Source organism: Erithacus rubecula, assembly GCF_903797595.1.
Source record: "Erithacus rubecula genome assembly, chromosome: 10".
NCBI classification, from domain to species: domain Eukaryota; kingdom Metazoa; phylum Chordata; class Aves; order Passeriformes; family Muscicapidae; genus Erithacus; species Erithacus rubecula.
The window spans coordinates 23,104,093-23,124,107 of record NC_136662.1 but is presented as its reverse complement, the minus strand read 5'-3'; the positions used below and the strand labels follow the sequence as shown (position 1 = coordinate 23,124,107).

Genomic DNA, 20,015 nt, shown 5'->3' with positions numbered 1-20,015 from the left:
AGGATGCAGAGAACTCCGTGCACGAGCAGCTCAGAAGGAGCTGTGCTCTGGAAAGATGTGCCACTGTCACCTGAGCCCTGCTCCAGGGCTGAACGCTCTCCCCAGGAAGGAAATGAGTGCAAACACTCCAGAGGCAGCGCTCCCATACGGATGTTATTCTTTGGGAAAGCTGGGCAGGACACAGTGACTGAGCCAGGAGATGTCCAGCAGCAACAAATCCCACAAATATACAAGCTGCTAAACTTGTGAGTGCAGCCAAACCCTTGTGGAAAAAAAAAAAAAATATAAGGCACGTTTTGACCTTGACTCAGACACTGTGAAGCAACTTGAAGTTGGTTATTTCAGAGCCCCAGCATACACCTGGAATGGCTGAGATTTCCTGTGCCTAGCTCAGGTGAGTGCTTGGCTAAGGGAACATGCTCTCCTACTCAACAAAAAAGCTGCTGATGCCAGAGAAGCTGCTGACACCCCATCCCTAGAGGTGTCCCAGGCCAGGTTGGATGGGGCTTGGAGCAACCTGGGATAATGGAGGGTGTTCCTGCCCATGGCAGAAGGTGGAACTATACAACCTTTGAGGTCCCTTCCCATCCAAACCAGTCTGTGACTCCATGATTCCATGAAAAGGAAAGGGTAACCTGGCAAACCAACAGCCTTTCAGAAGTGTCACACTACCAGCATTGCTCCAACCAAATCACCCTGTGTGCTCCACCACACCTGAAAGCCAAACCTGTCCCTCCTCTCTCTCACTGCAGCTTTGTTTCTTTGAAAGGCTAAAGGAAAAACTAAGGGACAAGGGCAGCCTGATGGCACTCCCTCCCAAACTGCCCCTCCACACCACAGAGCCCAGCATCCAAATATCCACAGAATTACAGAGTTTGGGCTGGAAGGCACCTTACAATCCATCTCATTCCACCCCCTGCCATGGGCAGGGACACCTTCTACTATCCCAGGTTGCTCAAAGCCCATCCAACGTGGCCTGAGACATTTCCAGGGATTCAGGGGCAGCTAAAGCTTTTCAGGGCAATCTGTGCCAGGGAAAAATTTCTTCCTAATATCCAACCCAACACTGCCCTCTGGCAGTCTAAGGCCATTCCCCCTCAGTTTTGTCACTCCAGAGCCTTGTCCCAGGTCCCTCTCTCCTGTAGGGGTAGGAGGACAGCACACCACCCCAGTGTCAATGAACATTCACCAGTTTGTGCCTTTTGTTAACACCCTGGGCTTTGGAAACTCCCCAGAGGTCACTCCTGGAAGCACAAGGATTTTGGAATAAAAGTACTCATTTGGATGAAATTTTGGGGAGGAATTGGTAACATGCAAGCCCATTCTTGCTGTGTTTGCAGGCACAGCAGCTGCTTCTGATTCCCAACACTTGCCTTCAGGTGCTGCTGCAATACAAACTACATTTAAATATATACACACACACAATTATAATGTGATTACATTATTAAAAAGCACTGGCTTTATGTTCCCATGCAGAGATTATCTGTTAGCTTAATTTTTTTTTTTTTTAAAGCTGCCTGTCTTTGATGGTATCCCATAGAAAGATAACATATTAGATAGAACAGTGCATGGTCCACACAGACCAAATGAAAAAAAAATAGGTTTTCTTCTCAGTGAGAACAAACAGGAAATTGCATATTAACTCTTAGGCCAGTATTACTTTGGTATCAGTTTAAACCACTGTTTTCTATTAGAAATTATTCATGAATTATTCAGGAGATTTTTTTTAACATACACGTAATTCCAAATTCTCTATGCACAAGAGTCTGAATTATCTGCTCAGAATTTTTCAGAATATTGAAGTACTTGCCTTTACTGGCATAAACTTATTTCCATAAACTTATTTCCATAGAGGTTTTCTTTCTGTCCCTGACTTTTTCCTACTCAAAGAAACCCTGAGTTCTTGAATGTTACATTTTTACATTGTTTCCTCTTCTCCCAGTCCAATTCTTACTCTTCTTTCCACCAGCTGAAATGCAGAAATCCCTTCCAACACACAACTGAGTCTCCTAGCTGCCTGGTGAGCAAAAATCCAAGGGAAACAGCCAAAGTCCAGAAGCTCAATTATACTAAAAAAAACAGATGAGGCTGAGCCCCTTCCCACCCTGGGGTAGGAATACACAGTGCAGAAGGATGGATACACTCAGCTTTATTCCTGGAGGTGGATGAAGCACTTCCAGCTCAGCTGGACTCAGTTCTGGACTGCTTTAACTCAAATCTTCTGAGATTTTATGGTTAAATCCCCAAAACTGGGTGCTGGAGATCTTCCCATTTTTCATTTGACCAGCTTCAAATTCACCACCTCTAACTGCTCTTCAAAGACATCAGTTAGGGAAATTTGCAAAAGAAAACACTTTCTACTGAAAAAAATGCCAATAATAAAAATAATAAAATAAAAGTTCCAGCCAAAACACATCGACTGTATAAAGAATCTGCCTGAAACCAGCCCCAAAAGTCACATCCCTCCAAGAGCTTCCCCTCAACTTCAAAACATCAAAATTAATAAATTCATAGAATCACAAAGGTTGGAAGATGCCCCTAAGTTCACTAACCCAACCACTGACTCAGCACTGCCAAGGCCACCACTAACCACCTCCCACAGCACATTTGTATTGGTTTGGGGTCTATAAAACAGCACATCCCTCCCCCAATTTCCAGATGCAATACTGCATTCAGACTAAAACTGAGAGATCACAAAGGCTGTACAGGTAAACATCTCATGAAGTACCTATGGATTAATTTGTTGTTATCTCCATGCTCCACAACAATCTGAAATTAGCACCTCAGCAGATATGAAAATCCCAGACCCTTCATTTCCTCCACAACCACTTTGACTCAAGGAGTCCCTGAGCAGAGTGAGCAGACCCACATAATTATCTATAATTAAATGTGAACAGATGAAAGGCTGAACTCCTTTGCCTCTATCACAAGGAGGTCAGGAGGTCACAGCCCACCAGTGGTCAGGAGCTCTCCAAACTGGGACTCTCAGGCCACAGCAGCTGCATTTACAGCTTTAGTCTCTATCTGATGATTTCAGGTATTTCTGCATTATCCATTCTGCCTGTATCTTGCCTCATCCTCTGCTCCAAAACAGCAGAATTAATTATTAATATCTACACGGCAATTGCAGAATAGCAAGTACCAAAACAGAGGATGCAGAGCTTCTCTTGCCAACAGCTTGCAACACTTACAGCTCATCTTTCTTAAAGCTTCACAAGTGTGGAGATGCTCGTGTTCTTTAAAAAATAAAATAAAATAGAAAGAATAAAAAAGAATCTGAAGGTTCCTGGCCCTCACAGTTGTGGAAGAAACTCAAACTAAGAACTTGCCACCTGGCCATGACTGCTGACTCCTCTGTTCCAACAGCTCTGTGTCCATCCTCCTCAACAGCTTCAGCTTTCCCTGAGAGGGGGAGAAATCCCAGGCAAAAACTCACTGTTAAAATGACACAGGCATGGAAATAACACAACCTGTATGGAAAATGACCTCCTTCCACCAGTGACAGTGGGAATGTCTCTGCAGGGTTTGCAAGAACCCTTTCCACCAACAATGTGGGCTGTTCCTGAGAGCTGCCCATCACTGCTACATTTTCTCCACCATCAAACCCACAATTCATGCTGCTCCTAGACATTGATTTTAATACACTTTGAAAGAAAAATATATTTTTAAGCTTTCTACTTTAAAATCACATTCATCAAGAACTGGAAAAATTGTATCATTCTACCTCTCCATAGGGCACTGTGCAGATTTATTCAGCAAAGGGGGACAAGGAAATAAGGTCTGGTTTGAAGAAATGCACCTGGAGCACAACAACTTTTGTATGCTTTTCTGACTTGCTAAAAATATTTATTAATGGTGTTCATTTATCTTCTAAATTTTCAGAATTAAATACTGGAGGAAAAATGAATTCACCAGAACCAGATTAATTGAATCCAGAAGAAAAATATTAATATCCAGTGCAGTTGTTTACTTTGATGTCTATATAATATGCAGTGACCCGTTAGTGGAATGAGCTAAAACTGTCATAAATTCATTATGAGAAACCAATCTTTGAAGAATATCAATGCAAATTTGAAATGAAATGGGCATTATGGAAATTAGCTAATTGCACAGTGTTTAAAATAACTGGCTCCAGTAACAATGTCCTTTCTGTGCACCTCTATTTCTGCTGCAAAAAACACTGGAAAGGCAGACTTATGAAAATTGAAATGCTGTAATTACTTAGTACTGATAGTGGTAGGGCAGCATTCATTTAGGATCTCAAGACTCTTGGGGAAAAAAGAGAAATCCAAAGGATGATTCTGTAATTCTCATTTCTCTGAGACAGGGAACCTCAGATGGCATGCAGCAGGAAATCTGCCAACCCTGGCCCTGTCAACAAAGACTGGAAGAAAATAGATATATTCCCAGAGGGTTTTCTAGGTATCATCTTATAAAAGCAGAATGTGAAATTTCTCTAATTATCCTACAAAGGTTTGGGCTGGAAAGGACCTTACAGCTCACCCCAGTGCCACCCCTGCCATGGGCAGGGACACCTTCCACTGTCCTGGGTGCAATCCAGCCTGGCCTTGGACAGTGCCAGGGATGGGGTGGCAGGCACCCAGAGCTATACAGGTGTTTTCCCCCATGGTGGGGCCCAGCCCTGCTTTGCTCTCTCTCTCCAGCAGTGCTCAGAGCAGCTCTGATGGAGGAGCCCCACGTTTGCCCTCTCAGGTGCCTGGGGCCAGGGGGGCCCAGCCCATCCACCTGCTTTATCCAGAGTGAACCCTGCCCCCTGGGCAGAAGGAGCTGGGTACTGCCCCTCCCCTCCTCACCTACTTACTGCTGAGTTTTAATCCCTGGCTTCACTCATCCCTCATTTTGGAGCTGCATTTTCTGCGGTGGCAGCTTCTGTTTGTGGTTTGTTTCTTCAAGAGTCCAGATGTGGAGCAGCTGCACATGAGGAACCTGTGGGACCTGTTTCCCCAGAGCTGCCCCGGGCCCTGGGGTTTGGCTGACACAGATCTGGGCAAAGGGGATGCCTGTCCCTGTGGGAAAACGTGGGAGAGCAGGCTGGCTGTGCAGCCCTGCTCCATCCCAGCTCCCAGCAGCACAGGAATCTCTGCACATTATCCCATCTCCATGCACTTCTGGTCATGCCCACTTTGTCCTTTCAGCACTCCTATGCCCCAGGAACCAAAGAGAAAGGGCATCTCAATTTCTTTTATTTCTTCTTCCCCTCCCACAATGACCCAAGCTGCATTTTGCTGAGACTATATATATATATATATGCTAAATCTGTGTGTACTAGTATTCCATACCTAAAGAGGCTCCAAGAGAGGTGGAGATGGGAATTTGGACAAGGAGGAATGGCCTCAAACTCACAGAGGGCAGGGCTAGGTGAGCTACTGAGCACAATCTCCTCCCTGTGAGGGTGATGAGGCCCTGGCAAAGGTTGTCCCACCCCAGGAAATGCCCAAGGCCAGTTTGGATGGGGCTTGGAGCAATGTGGGATAGTGGAAGGTGCTCCCATGGCAGGGGGTGGCCCTGGATGAGTTTTAATGTCCTTCCAACCCAAACCAACCTGGGATTCTGTGATCTGAAAGCAGAAGGGAAAATAGAGGGGCAAGATACAGAGAAATTAATAGCCTCTCCTTCATATACAGAAAATACATTTCTAGATACCCATCCTTTACAATGGATAATGAACCAACATGATGAAGTTTACCCAGCACTTGTACTGGAGCTGACCCTGGGCTGGTAGAACAGGGCTCCTGGAAAATGTCACACACAGCAAGGAAAGCAAACAAGGGGCCAGTGATGGATTTAACACACCCAAACTCTCCAGCATAGACAAAACCCAGGAAAACCTCCTCTAAGGGCTTGAAGGCTCTCAGGCATTTTTAGTTTCTTTCCCCTTATAAGTAGAGCATGAGCAAGTTCTATCCTGAAATTGTGTGTTCTGAAACACTGCCATGGCACAATGGTTTAAAATAAATAATTAGGACATTAGAGAGAGAAATCTCCACACTGGAATATGCATTAATACATGCTAACTCCAGTTTTAACAAAGCTCTTCACTAATGTACTGCACCAGTGCTGAAATAAAAATGCAGTTATGCATTTAAAACACTGCAATTCAAAGCTTACCTAGCAATAATATGCAGCACAGTCTTTAAGTATTTTAAAGTACCAAATTAATTATATTTCTATGCTTGAATTTGCCCTTGTGGTATTTTACATCTGTAGAAAGGCAAACACCACAAATACCCCTAATAAACTTAGTGGTGGCTACTCTATCCCTTTCAGCTGGCTTATTCCTTGTTTACTTAGCTTTTTAAGCACCTAGATTGGGCAGGATGGTAATAGAATTAAAATGCATTTTCCTAAATTGATGTGGAATTTGACATATACCAATCTTTGCACTGCAAATCAAAAATATTTATGATTGATGTATCTATAACACACATTTTACATCTTGTGTATAATACATATATTTAAATAGGAGTCTTCCCTTTCACATATTACATTTTATATGGTTATTAGGGTGTTCCATTCTGCATTTTCTGCCAGGCTTTTAATTTCACACACTTCATCTATCAGATATTACTGTCTACTTTAAACACATCACTACAGAAAATGATAGCTGGTGTTGAATACAGAGTCACAGAGGAGAGGGTTTGCAATTCCAAGTAATGTGGAGCTGGGTGATAAATGGAGAACAGCAGCTGGGCTGAGAAGCTCAAGAGAGACAAAAATCACATTTGCAGGTAAGTGGAGTGGAAATTTGTGGAAATTGGGTAAAACAAAAAGCAAAACATTGTTATTAAAGGTGGAGTGAGAGGCAGCAAGAGCAACAGAGAGGCAATTTTCTCCCAGCTCCAGCAGGAATTCATCTCAAGCTCTAACATGCAATTTCACTACAGAGCTGCACGATGAAATGCAGGATTATATCTAATTGTTTTGGGGTTTGGATAACAAAGCATAAAAATTCCAGTAAGTGGCCTTTTGTGCCAGTGCAGCTGAGAAAAGGATGAATAAAAGTTATAAAAATATCCAGAACCTGAACTGCAATAAATATCAAGATAACCACCCAACAGAAAATAAATGAAGCTTTAGGGATTTGGTATTTTCAGGGATATCTGTACTATGACAGCCCAGTTCAGAGGAAAATTAATCCAGATCCTGAAGTTTGCCCAAGCAATGCTAAGCTGCAGGAATACCACACACCTTCTCATTTTACCTTTTCTGGCAAAAATATTTTTCAATAGAAATCCAGGAGTGCTGAGAGAGTATGGAAATGAGGGCAATTAAATCTGCCTATTATGAGTATTAATAAGGCTGTTATATAATTGCACTCTGTATATTTAACACATGGTGGTAAAGCTAAACAGTCCTTTCCAAAAAAAAAAAGTTAGTAGGTTTGTATTAATGAGTTATTTATTTTGGTCATACCTGCTTGTAAAGTATCAATACTGTTGAGTTTTGGCATTTTAACTTTCAAAGGGACAAATCCATGTGACTAGCCACCATTAGCTCTGGCTAATACTTAGGACCAAAAATACCCCATCCAGATCTGCTGAGTGGCAAATTCAACACTGGCAAAACTCCCTTTGTTTTGGAGAAGGCTTATCATAAAACCTTCCCCAGGAATGTGGCGAAATGGATTGAAACTGGGAGCAGAGAGAACCCAGTGGCAGGTGGAGAACTGGAGAAACAATCTGACTAAAGAAGTGAATCAGGCCTGTGGATACAGAGGAAAAAAAGCTTAGTTTATCTTTTCTTATTTTGTTTTTTTTTTTCCCCTTGTCTAATTCCACCAGAAAATGTCCTGCCACGTCCTCCCATTCTCTTTATCTACTCAGGTGACCTCCCTTCCCCCTGACTCAGAAATACTGCACCCCCAAGGCAGAGATGGCAGCACATCAAATAGCCTAAACTGCAAAGATCTCACTTGAGCTGAGATCTTTTTTTTTTTAAGTAAGACTTCAAAATACCTTTAAAAAGTAACAGAGATGATAAAGGGATCGAAAAATTCAATAGTACCTGAATAACATAATTCAAGCACCAGTATCAGGGGATAAGATAACCCACCCAGAGCAGCTCCCAGACACTGAGGTTACACATCTCATCTGGGCTCTGTGTCTGAAGGGGATGTGAATCTGCAGCCCTGTGACAATAAAGAAATGTGGGATTAGGAAACAAGAGAGGAGGAAAAAGGGCCAGGCCATTCTCCCACAGCCTTTTCTGGTTCCTAAAGTTTCAGTTGCCTGGAAATGGCTGATGAGAAGATGGGATTATGTCAGTGCTTGCCAACTCCTCACTCGTTAAGGAAATTAAAGCCTCAGTGATGGGTGGCTTAACCCATCTTCTAAGCAGTAAGCTAAAACATGTTTACTAAGGAGAACTCAAACAGTGAAACCCCTTAAAAAAAACCAGAAGTGATGAGGACTTGACAATTCCCAGGATTAAATAGCTGCATATATTACAGACAAGGTAATCTCCTTATAGTAAGATGAGGAAAAGGAAAATAAAGCCTTTTTCGTGGGCAAGACAGTTTTTGTTTTAATGCATATCCATCCTGTCTGGCTGGGGACTTTCTTGTGTTACTGACTTTTCTTTTTCTCCTGATAAATGACATAGAAGAGCTACACCAGCCTTCCAAATCCTTATTGTTCCATTTTCCAACAAACTCACTGCTCCCATCAAACATGACCCACCAACAATGAAACAAGAAGCACTGTGCTCTTCCTACATTTAATCAGGTGAACACTTGGCTGCTATAAGACAGCTACACCAACCAAAGTGCAAAACAGCTTGGGCTAGTTTTGAATAGACCTTCAGCAAGTGTGTCACTCCAGCAGACCTGAGCTTTCCTGAGCTCTCCCTCAATGTCATCCCAGTGACATGGTACCTCCTGCAAATACTCTCATTTAACTACAGCTGAAGGCCAGTTGAAAATCTAATGTAGAATCACAGTATATCCAGAGTTGAAAGGGACTCTCAGGGATCACTGACTCCAACTCCTGGCCCTTCAGAGGACTCCCCAACAATCTGTTAAAAACCTCCAAAAAACCCCTCTAAATCCTGCTCCAAGCTGAAGTTGCACCACCCCAAAAATTGCAGGTAGCAAATAGCTGACCTGGAGGTTGAAGAAGAAATCTTCCTGCCTGCTGCTCAGCCACAGGACAGGGCAGCAAAATAAACCCATTTGCTACAGGAATCCACCTGCAGCTGAGTGAAGTATGTGTGTCTAGGAGAGGAAATATAAAGTAGGCAGGCTGCTGGAGCTCACATCTTCACAAAAAGTAAAAAAATCCCAAACAGCGTGTCCAATAATGGCAAAAGGCAAATCCTCAGCTGCTGATAATGGTCATGGTTCCACTGGAATCTGCTGCTGCTGTTTCCCCTCTGGACCTACAGATGGAGGGAGGAAAACCCAACCATTCTATGTGAAGAAAAGCTGCACTGAAGGAGTGGAACCAGATGTGAAAACTTGCAGCCAGCTACAAGAATTGTGGGATGTCTTCAAACACTTTGACTGGGCAAAGCCCCAGCCAGCCACTAACAAAACCTACAGTCCTTCAGCTCTAGAAGAGAAGAAACAAACTCTCAGAAATGCCAGAAGTGACTCAACTGTGACTTTTAAGCTGCTTCAACAGCATTTTAGCTATTTCAAGTAGTTTTAAGAGTTTACCTGTGATTGCCTTCCCTTAAGTGGAAGGATGAGCTGGCAAAGTGCTCAAATCGGGGCAGAAGAAACACACACAATTTTGGTGACAGCTGTGTTATGAATGTATTGTTTTTTTCTGTTCCAAATTGCCTTCCCTAGGAATTTCAAAATACAGAAAACCAGCAAGTGTAGAGCAAATAATATCTACATAAGTAGGTCATTTTCTTAATGGCAGGGAAGGGCTGTTTTACTCCAGCTCGTTTGTAACACAGACACACACATTTCCAAATGAAGAGTATTTTGGGATCTGCAAGGGAGGGGAGTGACTTTTAATCATGGTGGCACTCATTCCAAGATAAAGTAGAGCCTAATTCAGAAAGACAAGCAGGAAAAGGTCGTGTTTTGCACCTTCAATGACAGCTTTGCAGGGAGTTGTGACATTTTGGAGAAAATCCTCTTGCCACGCATCAGCCGGAGCTGGAGGGTGCTGCATGTTCCATCACAAAAGCAGAGCCACGTTAGTTCATTAGAGAAGTGATAAGTTCAATCCTTACCAAGTTTTCTTGGTTCCTGGCTGCTATTTTCTGATCATCTTCTCCCCCATTTTTCATGTATTTGACCTCTTCCACTGGTTTGATCCTATACTCATCTGAGCACCAAGAAAAAAAAAAAAGAAAAAAAAAATTTTTTGAACCAGTGTAGTTCAGCAGCTGGGATAAAAACCAAACTAAAACCAAAACAGCTGACTAGAATAGACCCTAGTTAAGCAAAGCAACTAAAAATTACATGTATATCTTTTCAAAGGCTTACATGTGACTATACAAAGGGACTTTCTCCTGCCTGAAGCTTCAATAAGAATTTCAGTAGCTCTCTGGTCTAGTATAGCTATGGCACCAGGAAACAGGGATGTTTGGTGTGTACTCTCTCCCAAATCCTAGTTTTCTGTCCAATATAAACAAGTTCTTTGCTCCTGCACCCTCCCTGGATTTTCATTCTCAGTGGACCAACAAGCTCTGTACAGTGGTGACTCGAGGGAAGGCTGCTCATGGGTGTTCCTTGGACACCAAAGCTGATGGAGGCTACTGAAAATGTAGACTAGAAGCTGGAAAAAACCCAACCCAAATCACAACCACTTTGTCTTTTTTTAAATTTTGTTTTTCCTACTGACACAATGCACAGTCATAGAATGATTTCTGGAGAAAAGGCCCCATGTTGACTATCTTCCTCTTCCCACTTTCCCCATCAACCAACATTTTTCCTGCACACAAATGTTATCCAGACAGAAATTCAGCCTGAAAATAAGAAAGAAAAGTAAAACTCTTGGTTTGTCCTTAGTATTTATCAGCTCTTCAAATACTAGAATTCCCAGCTCTAATGACAGTATGGAAATGTTATCTAACATCCAGGTGCTGTACAGTAAACTCAAAGCTCAACAAGGGATTTTTTCCTTGGTAGGACAAGATGGGATTTCAGGAAAAATTATTCTTCCCTGCAGCCTGTGAATCCAGTTCTTGCCCTTGCTCAGTCACATTTTGCTCTGGTTATCTTTGTAGCATGTGAATCTATTGGGAAAAACACCCAGATTTGTGCATCCACCCTCCTCCAGCCAGAATAAACAAATGCAGAAGGGTAACTTCATCCCACAAAAGTGGAAAACATTAATACAAAGTGAAATGAGACACAGTACACTCAGAATAAAGGGCAAAACCATGGCAAAATAGAAGACACTGCACAAACTTTCCTCTTTTCCTTTGGGTTTTCAAGCAATTTCACTTATACTAAGGCAAAAACAAAGCACAAACAGATTTTTCTGGGTTACTGTATTGTTAAAAAAAAAAAGAATCAATCTATTTAGATAAAGTTTTTTTTCAGGAAACTGTTAACCACTGAGTCTAAAAGTTAAATAAGCCTTGATTTGAAAAGTAAGGCTTGTTTTTAAAATAAGCCTTATTTTTAAAAATACATCATGGTTTTGCATTTGGTCTAGTCCACATCTATATATTTTCACATTATAGAGATCAAATAAACTGAATCCATCAAATAGAAGCTCAGATGCAAAGCCTCAAATCAGGTGGAAGAATTTAAGACAATATTATCAGATTGGTAAATCTGAACAACTCTGAGGTGGTTTTATTTTCTTTCTTTCCAGTGTAATTCAGTCAGTCTGGAGGTGACAATTCATAAGACCAAAAGGGCTGAACACAATAAAACCTGAGAATTAGAAGTAGCTGATTGACTGCAATTACCTAACTTATATTTTCCTCCCTTCCTCAGTGCTCTCTGTTGTGATTAGCAACAAAACCCACACACAGAAAAAGCATCAAACTCCCACAGAGGCATGCAAGGAAGTGAATGGGGAAACAGATGAGCAAGAGAAAGCAGCACAAAGGGCATTTCCCAACCCACAGCCAGTCCATGGGCACTGCAGGAGAGAGGAAGCTCAGCCCAGCCTCGTGGACAATGAGGAAGGTATGGAGGGGCTGGTGTTCCACGGCAAAAATAACCCTGAAATGTGTCTGCTGCTTATTCCAAGAGATTAATTGTGATCAAACACACATCCAGGCAGCAGCTGAGGGATGCTCCCTTGGACACATCATCTCTTGGAGCAAGTCAGCCAGGGCAGCCAGAGTCCCTGACTGACAGTTAGAATAATCACACTGACATGTGAAATTTTCATACACGTGCATAGGACAGAGTCTTCCTAGAGATCAAAAATTTTAAAATCACAAGGGACATGGGCACAGATCCTTCAAATGCTGTATCATTTGCCAGATGCATCAAGTATCTCTGAACTGGTTTGCACAGTTTGAATCTTCGCACAGATTTCTTATGACATTTCTAGAGATATTTCCTCCAGTGTTAGTTAACTTCAATACTTTCCTGATGATACAATAAATATTTAATTATTTCTGGCACAGCTGGTGTTACTCTGCCCTCCATCCTACCAACTGTAGAAGTGCAGACACTTGGAGCATTTATGCCTAAGATATGCAGCAGCAAGAAAGTTCCCAAAAATAAACCTGTTATTTTTTCAGAACATTTTTTGGACAAGTTAAATGCACCACAGCAAACAGCAAGTCTTACTTTGGAGAAATCCAACTTCTCCTTAGGAGAATGGCTTCCCACTGCCAGAGGGCAGGGCTAGAGGGATTATTGAGAAGAAAGAGGTTATGAAGAAAGAGATGGGATATTGGGAAGAGGATGGGAGGCCCTGGCACAGGGTGCCCAGAGAAGCTGTGGCTGCCCCTGGATCCCTGGCAGTGTCCAAAGGCAGGTTGGATGGGGCTTGGAGCAACCTGGGCTAGTGGAAGGTGTCCCTGCCCATGGCAGGAGTGGGACTGGATGGGCTTTTAAGATCCCTTTCAATCCAAACCATTCTGTGATTCTGTGGATACAGATTTAAAAAAAAATTAGGAAGCCCCATAAGATGCTGGCAGAACCAGCCTAGTAATGGAAAGTGTCCTACAAAATTAATACAAATGTCCTGGCTCTAATAGGTTGTATGTGTTGGAGCAGAAGAAATCTCTGCTTGTATCTGGAAAAGCAATAAAGCTGTGACACAATCTAAAGTGAGGATCTCTTTAAAGGCCAGGAGGTTATCTCCTGGGATGAGACACTGGGGAAGGGGTTGAGGGGCTGGCACTCAGGCTCCAGGGCCTCCAGGAGTGATGAACAGCCCAGAGTGCCAGGCAGCTCCCAGCTCCAGCAATGCCAGGGGCTCTGAGCAAGCACCACCAGCAGAGCAAAAGGAATTGCAGCACTGGGCTGTGGAAAGGCAGGGACCAGCTTCATCTGGTTAATAACTGAGCCATCAGCAACTGCTTCATCAGCTACACACAGAAATGGAGCAGATCAGAGATTCATTATGTTTGAAGCAACATCATTACTCATAAGCTCTCCTAGTTCCCTATCACAGGCAAAATACTTTCCTTAAAACAAGGAGCATAATATACATGATATAATACACTGGTAACATTTGTTAGTATTGAGTAATCTCTTGCTAGAAGGAGATATAAATAGATGTGATCCCACTTTGCAAAGGAAAAGAACAGCTAAGTAATTATACAGAATTACATAGCTAGGGAGGACACTGCTTGCTGGTGTAACAGAGAAGTAACACCTTATTCACAGGTGAGACATCCTTTATTTCAAATATACTAAATATAAATCATTACCTGCAGAAGATGGGTATTGCAATGCATTATGCTATTTTTGGGAAGGCACAATGATATATACACTTTTTTAACTAGGTGAAGACAAAATTTGTCTTCTATAGATACCTTACACATAAGGTAAGGTGTTCAGAAACTACAGATTCTGAGCTATTTATGAGCTTGCTCTTGTTCTAAAGTTACTGGCAGGATGAAAGCACTGCAAGTGCAAAAGGAATGTTTATGCAACACACAGAGCTTGAAGCAGATCATGAGGTGTATGGTCATTAATAGTTTTAGGTGAATATGAAAATTAGATTAAAGATAGGCTGGATGAATGGGCCCTTAATGCCTTTCCTGCAGGTATGTGCAAAAAACTGCTGACCTGCTTTTGCTCAGGAAGGTAAGAGTGACCTAGAATTGAAGAAGTAAAGGATGACAGATACCATCTTTTAAGTTTTATCTTCTGATTTCTACTGAAGTAAACTCAGCATTTTGGTATAAGTGATCAGAAACAAATCCAGAGAAATCCTGAAATGTTGACTGAGATCCAGTAGGATCTCATGAAGTCTGGCAGCCAACAAGATCTTTAAAACTGTAAGAAGTTCAGGATAAAGAAAATCTGTATTCTATGTATATCTACCTTGGTCTTTTTTCTAAATACAGTTTATATCAAAAAGAAAAGTGAAACATTTTCATGCTTCTTTCTTGTACAGAACCAAAAATCAAGTAGTGAATATGATACAAAGAATAGGGCACTATCACTCAGAATGTGAGATATCATATGTAAAGAGAAATACATCCTTATGCTCCTTTCAGGAGTAAAAACAAAATCAAGTCTCATCTTCTATTGTGTGGCGTATTACATAAAAAGAGAAAATTTCCAGTAACTCATATGGGGGAGGAATGGCTTTACAGGACTGTCACAGCAAATCCTGAGTTGAAGAAAAGCAACTCAATTAAATGGAAAGAAAAACAACATAAATGAACCACAAAAGACAGAAATATTGCAAGCATAACACCCACCACAAAATCACAGGATAGAAACCAGAAAGCAGGAATGTTTCTAGCTCCAAACTGTAGAAAGGCATAGGGAGGAAGAATTTTGAAGTTGAATATGCTGCAAAAAATTCTCAGCAGGCAAATCTTATGAATGAAGATCTCCATCTGGAAACAGATAATTCCACTCAAACATGTCACCCAGTTGCCATGGCAATGTGACAAAGAAAAACAGCTCTCATTAATAACAATTTCAGTGATAAATGAGCGTATCAACTTAGAATATTGAAACAATTACTGGGTGGGGGTGCAAACCTGTGGTGGTTCCCATGAGGAAATGTCTCCAGAAATTCCAGACACGGCTGTGAGTGCCTTTAGCACAGGAACATGGGCAATGCACTAATTCTAGCTCAGTTTAAAGCACAGAACAGCACCAGAAAAAAGCAAAACTTTGTCAACTATATCTAGAGTCACTGTGACTTTCAGAGAAATATCTGGTTAAACAGCAAGCCTTTAAATAAGTAAATAAACAGAATGCTGATTTACTCTGCATTCCCAATTCAGACATTTAAGGATGACCAGATTTGGTTCCCCTGTCATCAAGAGGGACGATGGGTGAGCTTCTTCTCTATTTTTAGCAAGATATCAAGTATCAGGCAGGAGGTGAGTGGTACTTTAGTCATAGTACCAAGAGGGAAGTTTCTAAACCAACCTTCATTTTCCTGTGCCACGTATTCTTCTGCAGTTTCTCTTGCCTTTCTATCACACCACATGCCAAGATTTATCCTTCATCCATACTGAACCACAGGTCTGTTCTGTAAAATAGCAGCTTTCTGTCTAACAAATTCCTCTGCACTGCACTTAGTTCTGCCAGGTGCACAAAGTGCTGCTACTGCTGTGAATGCCACGGATCAAAGCTTCACGTGCTCCCCTCTCCCAAAGGCTTGAAAGCTCAAATCTATATTTAGATGAAGGACTGAACTGCTTTTTCTAAAAATATTTGTTAAGAACCATAAGAGATTTTGATGCAATTTAACTGAAACATAGAACAGCAGGTGAGTCACTTAAATGCTGAGTACAGAACATGCCAAACATCCCAGAATGGTTTGGGTGGGAAGGGAACTTAAAAATCATCAAAGAGCCAGGCTGCACATCAGGGGAAAAAACAAAACCACAGAGCACCAGGACAGTCAAGGAGCAGAATGGAATTGTTTGGGTGGCTGCAGTTCCCAACACCTGAGTGCCACTGGTTCATGTCCAGCTGCTCTGGAAGACTGGAAGGCTGGGATGAGCTACTTAGGTTATTCCATCTCTGTTATGTATGTAAATAATCCCCAAAAACGTCACCAGTCAGAGAAAGTAGTTGCAAAATCCTGTAAGTGAATATTTCTTGAACTAAATAGTAAAAAATGAAGAAAAAAAAAATAATCTAAGTTATCTTCTTAGGTCCAGCTTCAAGTACTCACAGAAAGCAGCAGCTCTATGGTTCATTTGGTTCTACAGGGTTAAAGAATTTGCTCAGCTGTGGGGGTGGGTTTCTGATCCACTTGGATGTGGGCTGGGAGTGAAATTTCACTGGAGGTAATGCAGTGTTGTGTGAGCAGCCTGTTGTCTTTCTCTGTTACCAACCCTCAAAGATATCAATCCACAGGCAATTCGTGATCCAAGTGATCATGGTTTTACTAACATGAACAGAATAATAAAAATAGCTTAGGAAATAAGCCAACCCATTTTTCTCAAAGGATTATCTGAAAATGCTCACTCAGATTTCCCAAATTAATTTACTTTACCCTAATCCAATCTAAAAGTACAGCCACTGCTGGGAGTCAAGGCAGTGGACACCACCAGATACTAAACAGAAAACAGGTGCATGAACAACACACCAATTCTGCCAACAAAATCCAAATTCTCTGATAGAACAGCTCTTTAAAAACCAACACATCACACAGATCACAGCACATCTGCAGAGACAACTCCCAAGCACTTTTTCTTCTTCCTACATGTACCCAAGGAATGCCAACAACTGCTTCTGCCTAAGGCAGGTGTGACCACTGGGGCTGGATTTTGGAGGGAAAAAAGGGATTGAGACATTTGAGTAACAAAAATCAGTCCCCAAATGGAGGATTCCTGCACAACTGGAAGGACATTCAGTGACACTCTTTTCTAAGCTATCCAGCAGCCCTATGGCATATCCAGGGCTCCATGAAACTAACTCCCTCAAGGGGGATGCCTACCTGGAAAAATTTAGCAACTTCCCTTCTACTTTGTCAAACCTCCCTCCTGCAGGCCCAAATCATTTACTTGGTTTCTTCTTAGTTTCCTCTACTTGTTTTTTCTTCTTGGTTCCTTCTACTACTTGATTTCTTCTTGGTCAAAAAGTTCCCCAGGACTACTTGAGCTGTCATACAGTGCAAGCCCCGTGAAACTGGAGTTGTACAAACAATTTTCTATCACATTATGAATTAAATATTGTTTTAATTAAACTTACACCAGGGGTAGAAGCTCACTGCTCTGCATCTGCCAGGTCTGCCTTGGCTGTAGGTAGGTCAGAGGAACCACAGCCTCAGAGACCATTTCATTATCTCAGGAAATATTTTAAAATACAACCTCAACATCCCCAAATCCAGTTAATGCTAAACCCACTATTTCTGCCTTGCTCATGCTGTCTTTGTGTTCCAGATCTGAGGAAACACCATATGTGAGATGGTATTGAAAAAACCTGCCATGTGATCATATAATTAAAGACTTTTGTGCACTCCTCTGTAATTACAAAGCCAAAGAACAGTGCTGGTGGTGTGCACTCAGAACTATCTTTCAGCTACCCAGATTTCTGCTTGTTGAAACTATATAATTCATATATACATATATAAATATATATACACACACAGACACTTTTTTTTACTTTTTTTGTTTTCATTTAATTAACACATAACTTTGAGGCAGACTCCAGGTTGTTCAAAGGAAACCATTTCTCAGGTGGGGGAGATTACAGCCACAGAGCTTGGCAGGAAGGATACCCAGCAAATGCAATTATCTAGCCCACTAAAAAGATGAAACTGAGAAATGAAAGCAGGAGAGGAAACAAGCAGCAGAGAGATTAATTAAAGGAATGGACAGGAGGAAAACAAAGAGTCTGTGCCTTGAAAATATGACTGTTCATATGAAGCCTCCAGGTGGGTGTCTGGATCCAGGCTGCCTTGAACACAGCACAGCCAGCTTGGAAAGGCTCCTTCAACTGCATTTCACTGCTCTGGTTTGAAATCCTCCCTCAGAAAGTTAAAAAAAAACAAACCACCAAGCACAACATATTTAATTCTTTGCAGGTTTTTCAGTGTCATTAATGAAACTCCCAGTCTCTGCTGACCCTCCCCCTGACCCCATCTGTCTGTGTTCCTCACTTGTATTCCTCACTTTGGCACAGAACCTGTCAGGGACCACTCAGTTCCAGGAAAAATACCCAACTGGGCATTTCTGTGAGCATCCCTGGTGCAGCACTGGAGTCACAGCCCCACCCACCCAAAACCACTCCTGAACAGAGCCACCCCAAGTGCTCCCTGGAAAAGAATCATTGCCACTCCACACCCTCGAAATTACACACATCCTATTACTGCAAACACAGGATGAGGTGCCTTCAGTTTCCCTGTCAATAAAAAAGCCAATTCCTCTTTCCTTAACAAGCAATGCCATTCTCAATCAGTCAGCTATTAAATGAGATTGTTGCCATGCAACATATGACTTGAAATGGATTTTCATACCCTTTCTGGCATAGTAACTTTTTTCTATTAATATTATGCTATCAAATTTTCCCTGCTCATGAACCTCAAAGAGTGTTTGTAAATCAGCAGCTATTTCATTCTTATTAATTTCAATATGGAAGGGACTGGATAAAAACCCAGAACCAGTAACATCTCCTCACTGGCAGTATTTCTTTAAACCAAGAGGGGAAGATCTAACAAAAACTTGATTTATAAAATACAGCAGACATTTCCAGATGCAAAAGATACAGAAGTTAATAACATTATTTTATTTACAGACCATCTAGCAGCTCCCAAACTAACCCATTGGAAAGATTAATATTTTACTCTGGTTGCAGACTTTCCATGCCATTTTTTCTTCCCTTTGGGCCACAATTAAAAAAAAAAAAAAAAAACAACAAAATACTCATGATCTGAAAAAACAGAAGAGCTTGTTAATAGATTAAATAAATTAATTAATTAATATGTGCTTAGAGCACTTGTATTAGACATGTACTTTTACCCTAAGAAGATCTCAAGATGCACCCAGTTCCTCCATTTAGGAAAGACAGAATTTAAATCTACCCTAAACCTGATCCTTTCTGTGACAGTCCCCACTCACACAGGTAAGGAGAAGAAGTGCATGGCAGGGCATAATGACACCCACTCAGCCAGAAGCACACGAGGCAGAAGTCTTAACATTTTCTATTTTTTCCCATTTTTTTCTGGTGCTAGCTCCAGGCAGAGCACTGTCAGTCTTGGGCCTCTGACTAAAGAGACCACTTGGTTGTGATAATTATTTAAAATACCCACTATGGCACAGTGTTTTGGAGAATTACCTACTGGAAAAATGCCTTCTGTGTTTACTTTGTCCTATAAAGGCACCTTTGGCTGAGTATGCCAAAGATACACAAATACTTATTGGTCAGGTACCTTTTCTCTAACAGCTATTTCTATTTCTTTGTATTTAACAGCTATTTCTAACAGTACATATTTCCTATTATAAAATTACAGCCTTAAAAATTTCAGCCTGAAATGAATACACACCCATACAGCTACACCAGGCTTACCTGGGGAATTGGGAATTATTCCCCAGAGTGAGTCTCTTCCGGCCAAATTTCAGACTTTGGGGTCTTCTCTTGGTTTCTTATTTCTCCAAATTTGTGGCCCAGTAATAAAGGGCTAAGGGAACACTGCAGTAATTGAAAGTATATGGCATTTTGACCATGGTTTCTCCTCATTTGCACCTACAGAGAGGCAATGAAGGGCAGAGATTGTCTTTAAAAGATTAAGTGAGAAAGCGAGTGCGCCTGTGCCATAAAATAAACGGATTTCCTTTAGCACCAAGGCTGCCAGAAAACACATCCTGGCTCCTCTCTAGCCAGTGCCAGAGGCGGATGCATGGCCCTATTTATAGCCCACTAATGCAATTGTGAAATGCAAACCCCCTGCACTGCATCTGCAAGGGCTGGGATGGGC

General features: G+C 41.7%; 1 protein-coding gene across 2 annotated transcripts in view; it reads right to left on the bottom strand.

The window, feature by feature from the left end:
* The window catches only part of LOC306806153 (uncharacterized protein C1orf21), a 93,738-nt gene that overhangs the window by 28,299 nt on the left and 45,424 nt on the right, over nt 1–20,015 (bottom strand). For both annotated transcript variants that reach the window (XM_079314620.1, XM_079314621.1), the window contains exon 3: nt 10,207–10,301. In XM_079314620.1, coding sequence (XP_079170746.1) covers nt 10,207–10,301 — 95 coding nt within the window. The remainder of the gene's footprint in view (nt 1–10,206; nt 10,302–20,015) is intronic.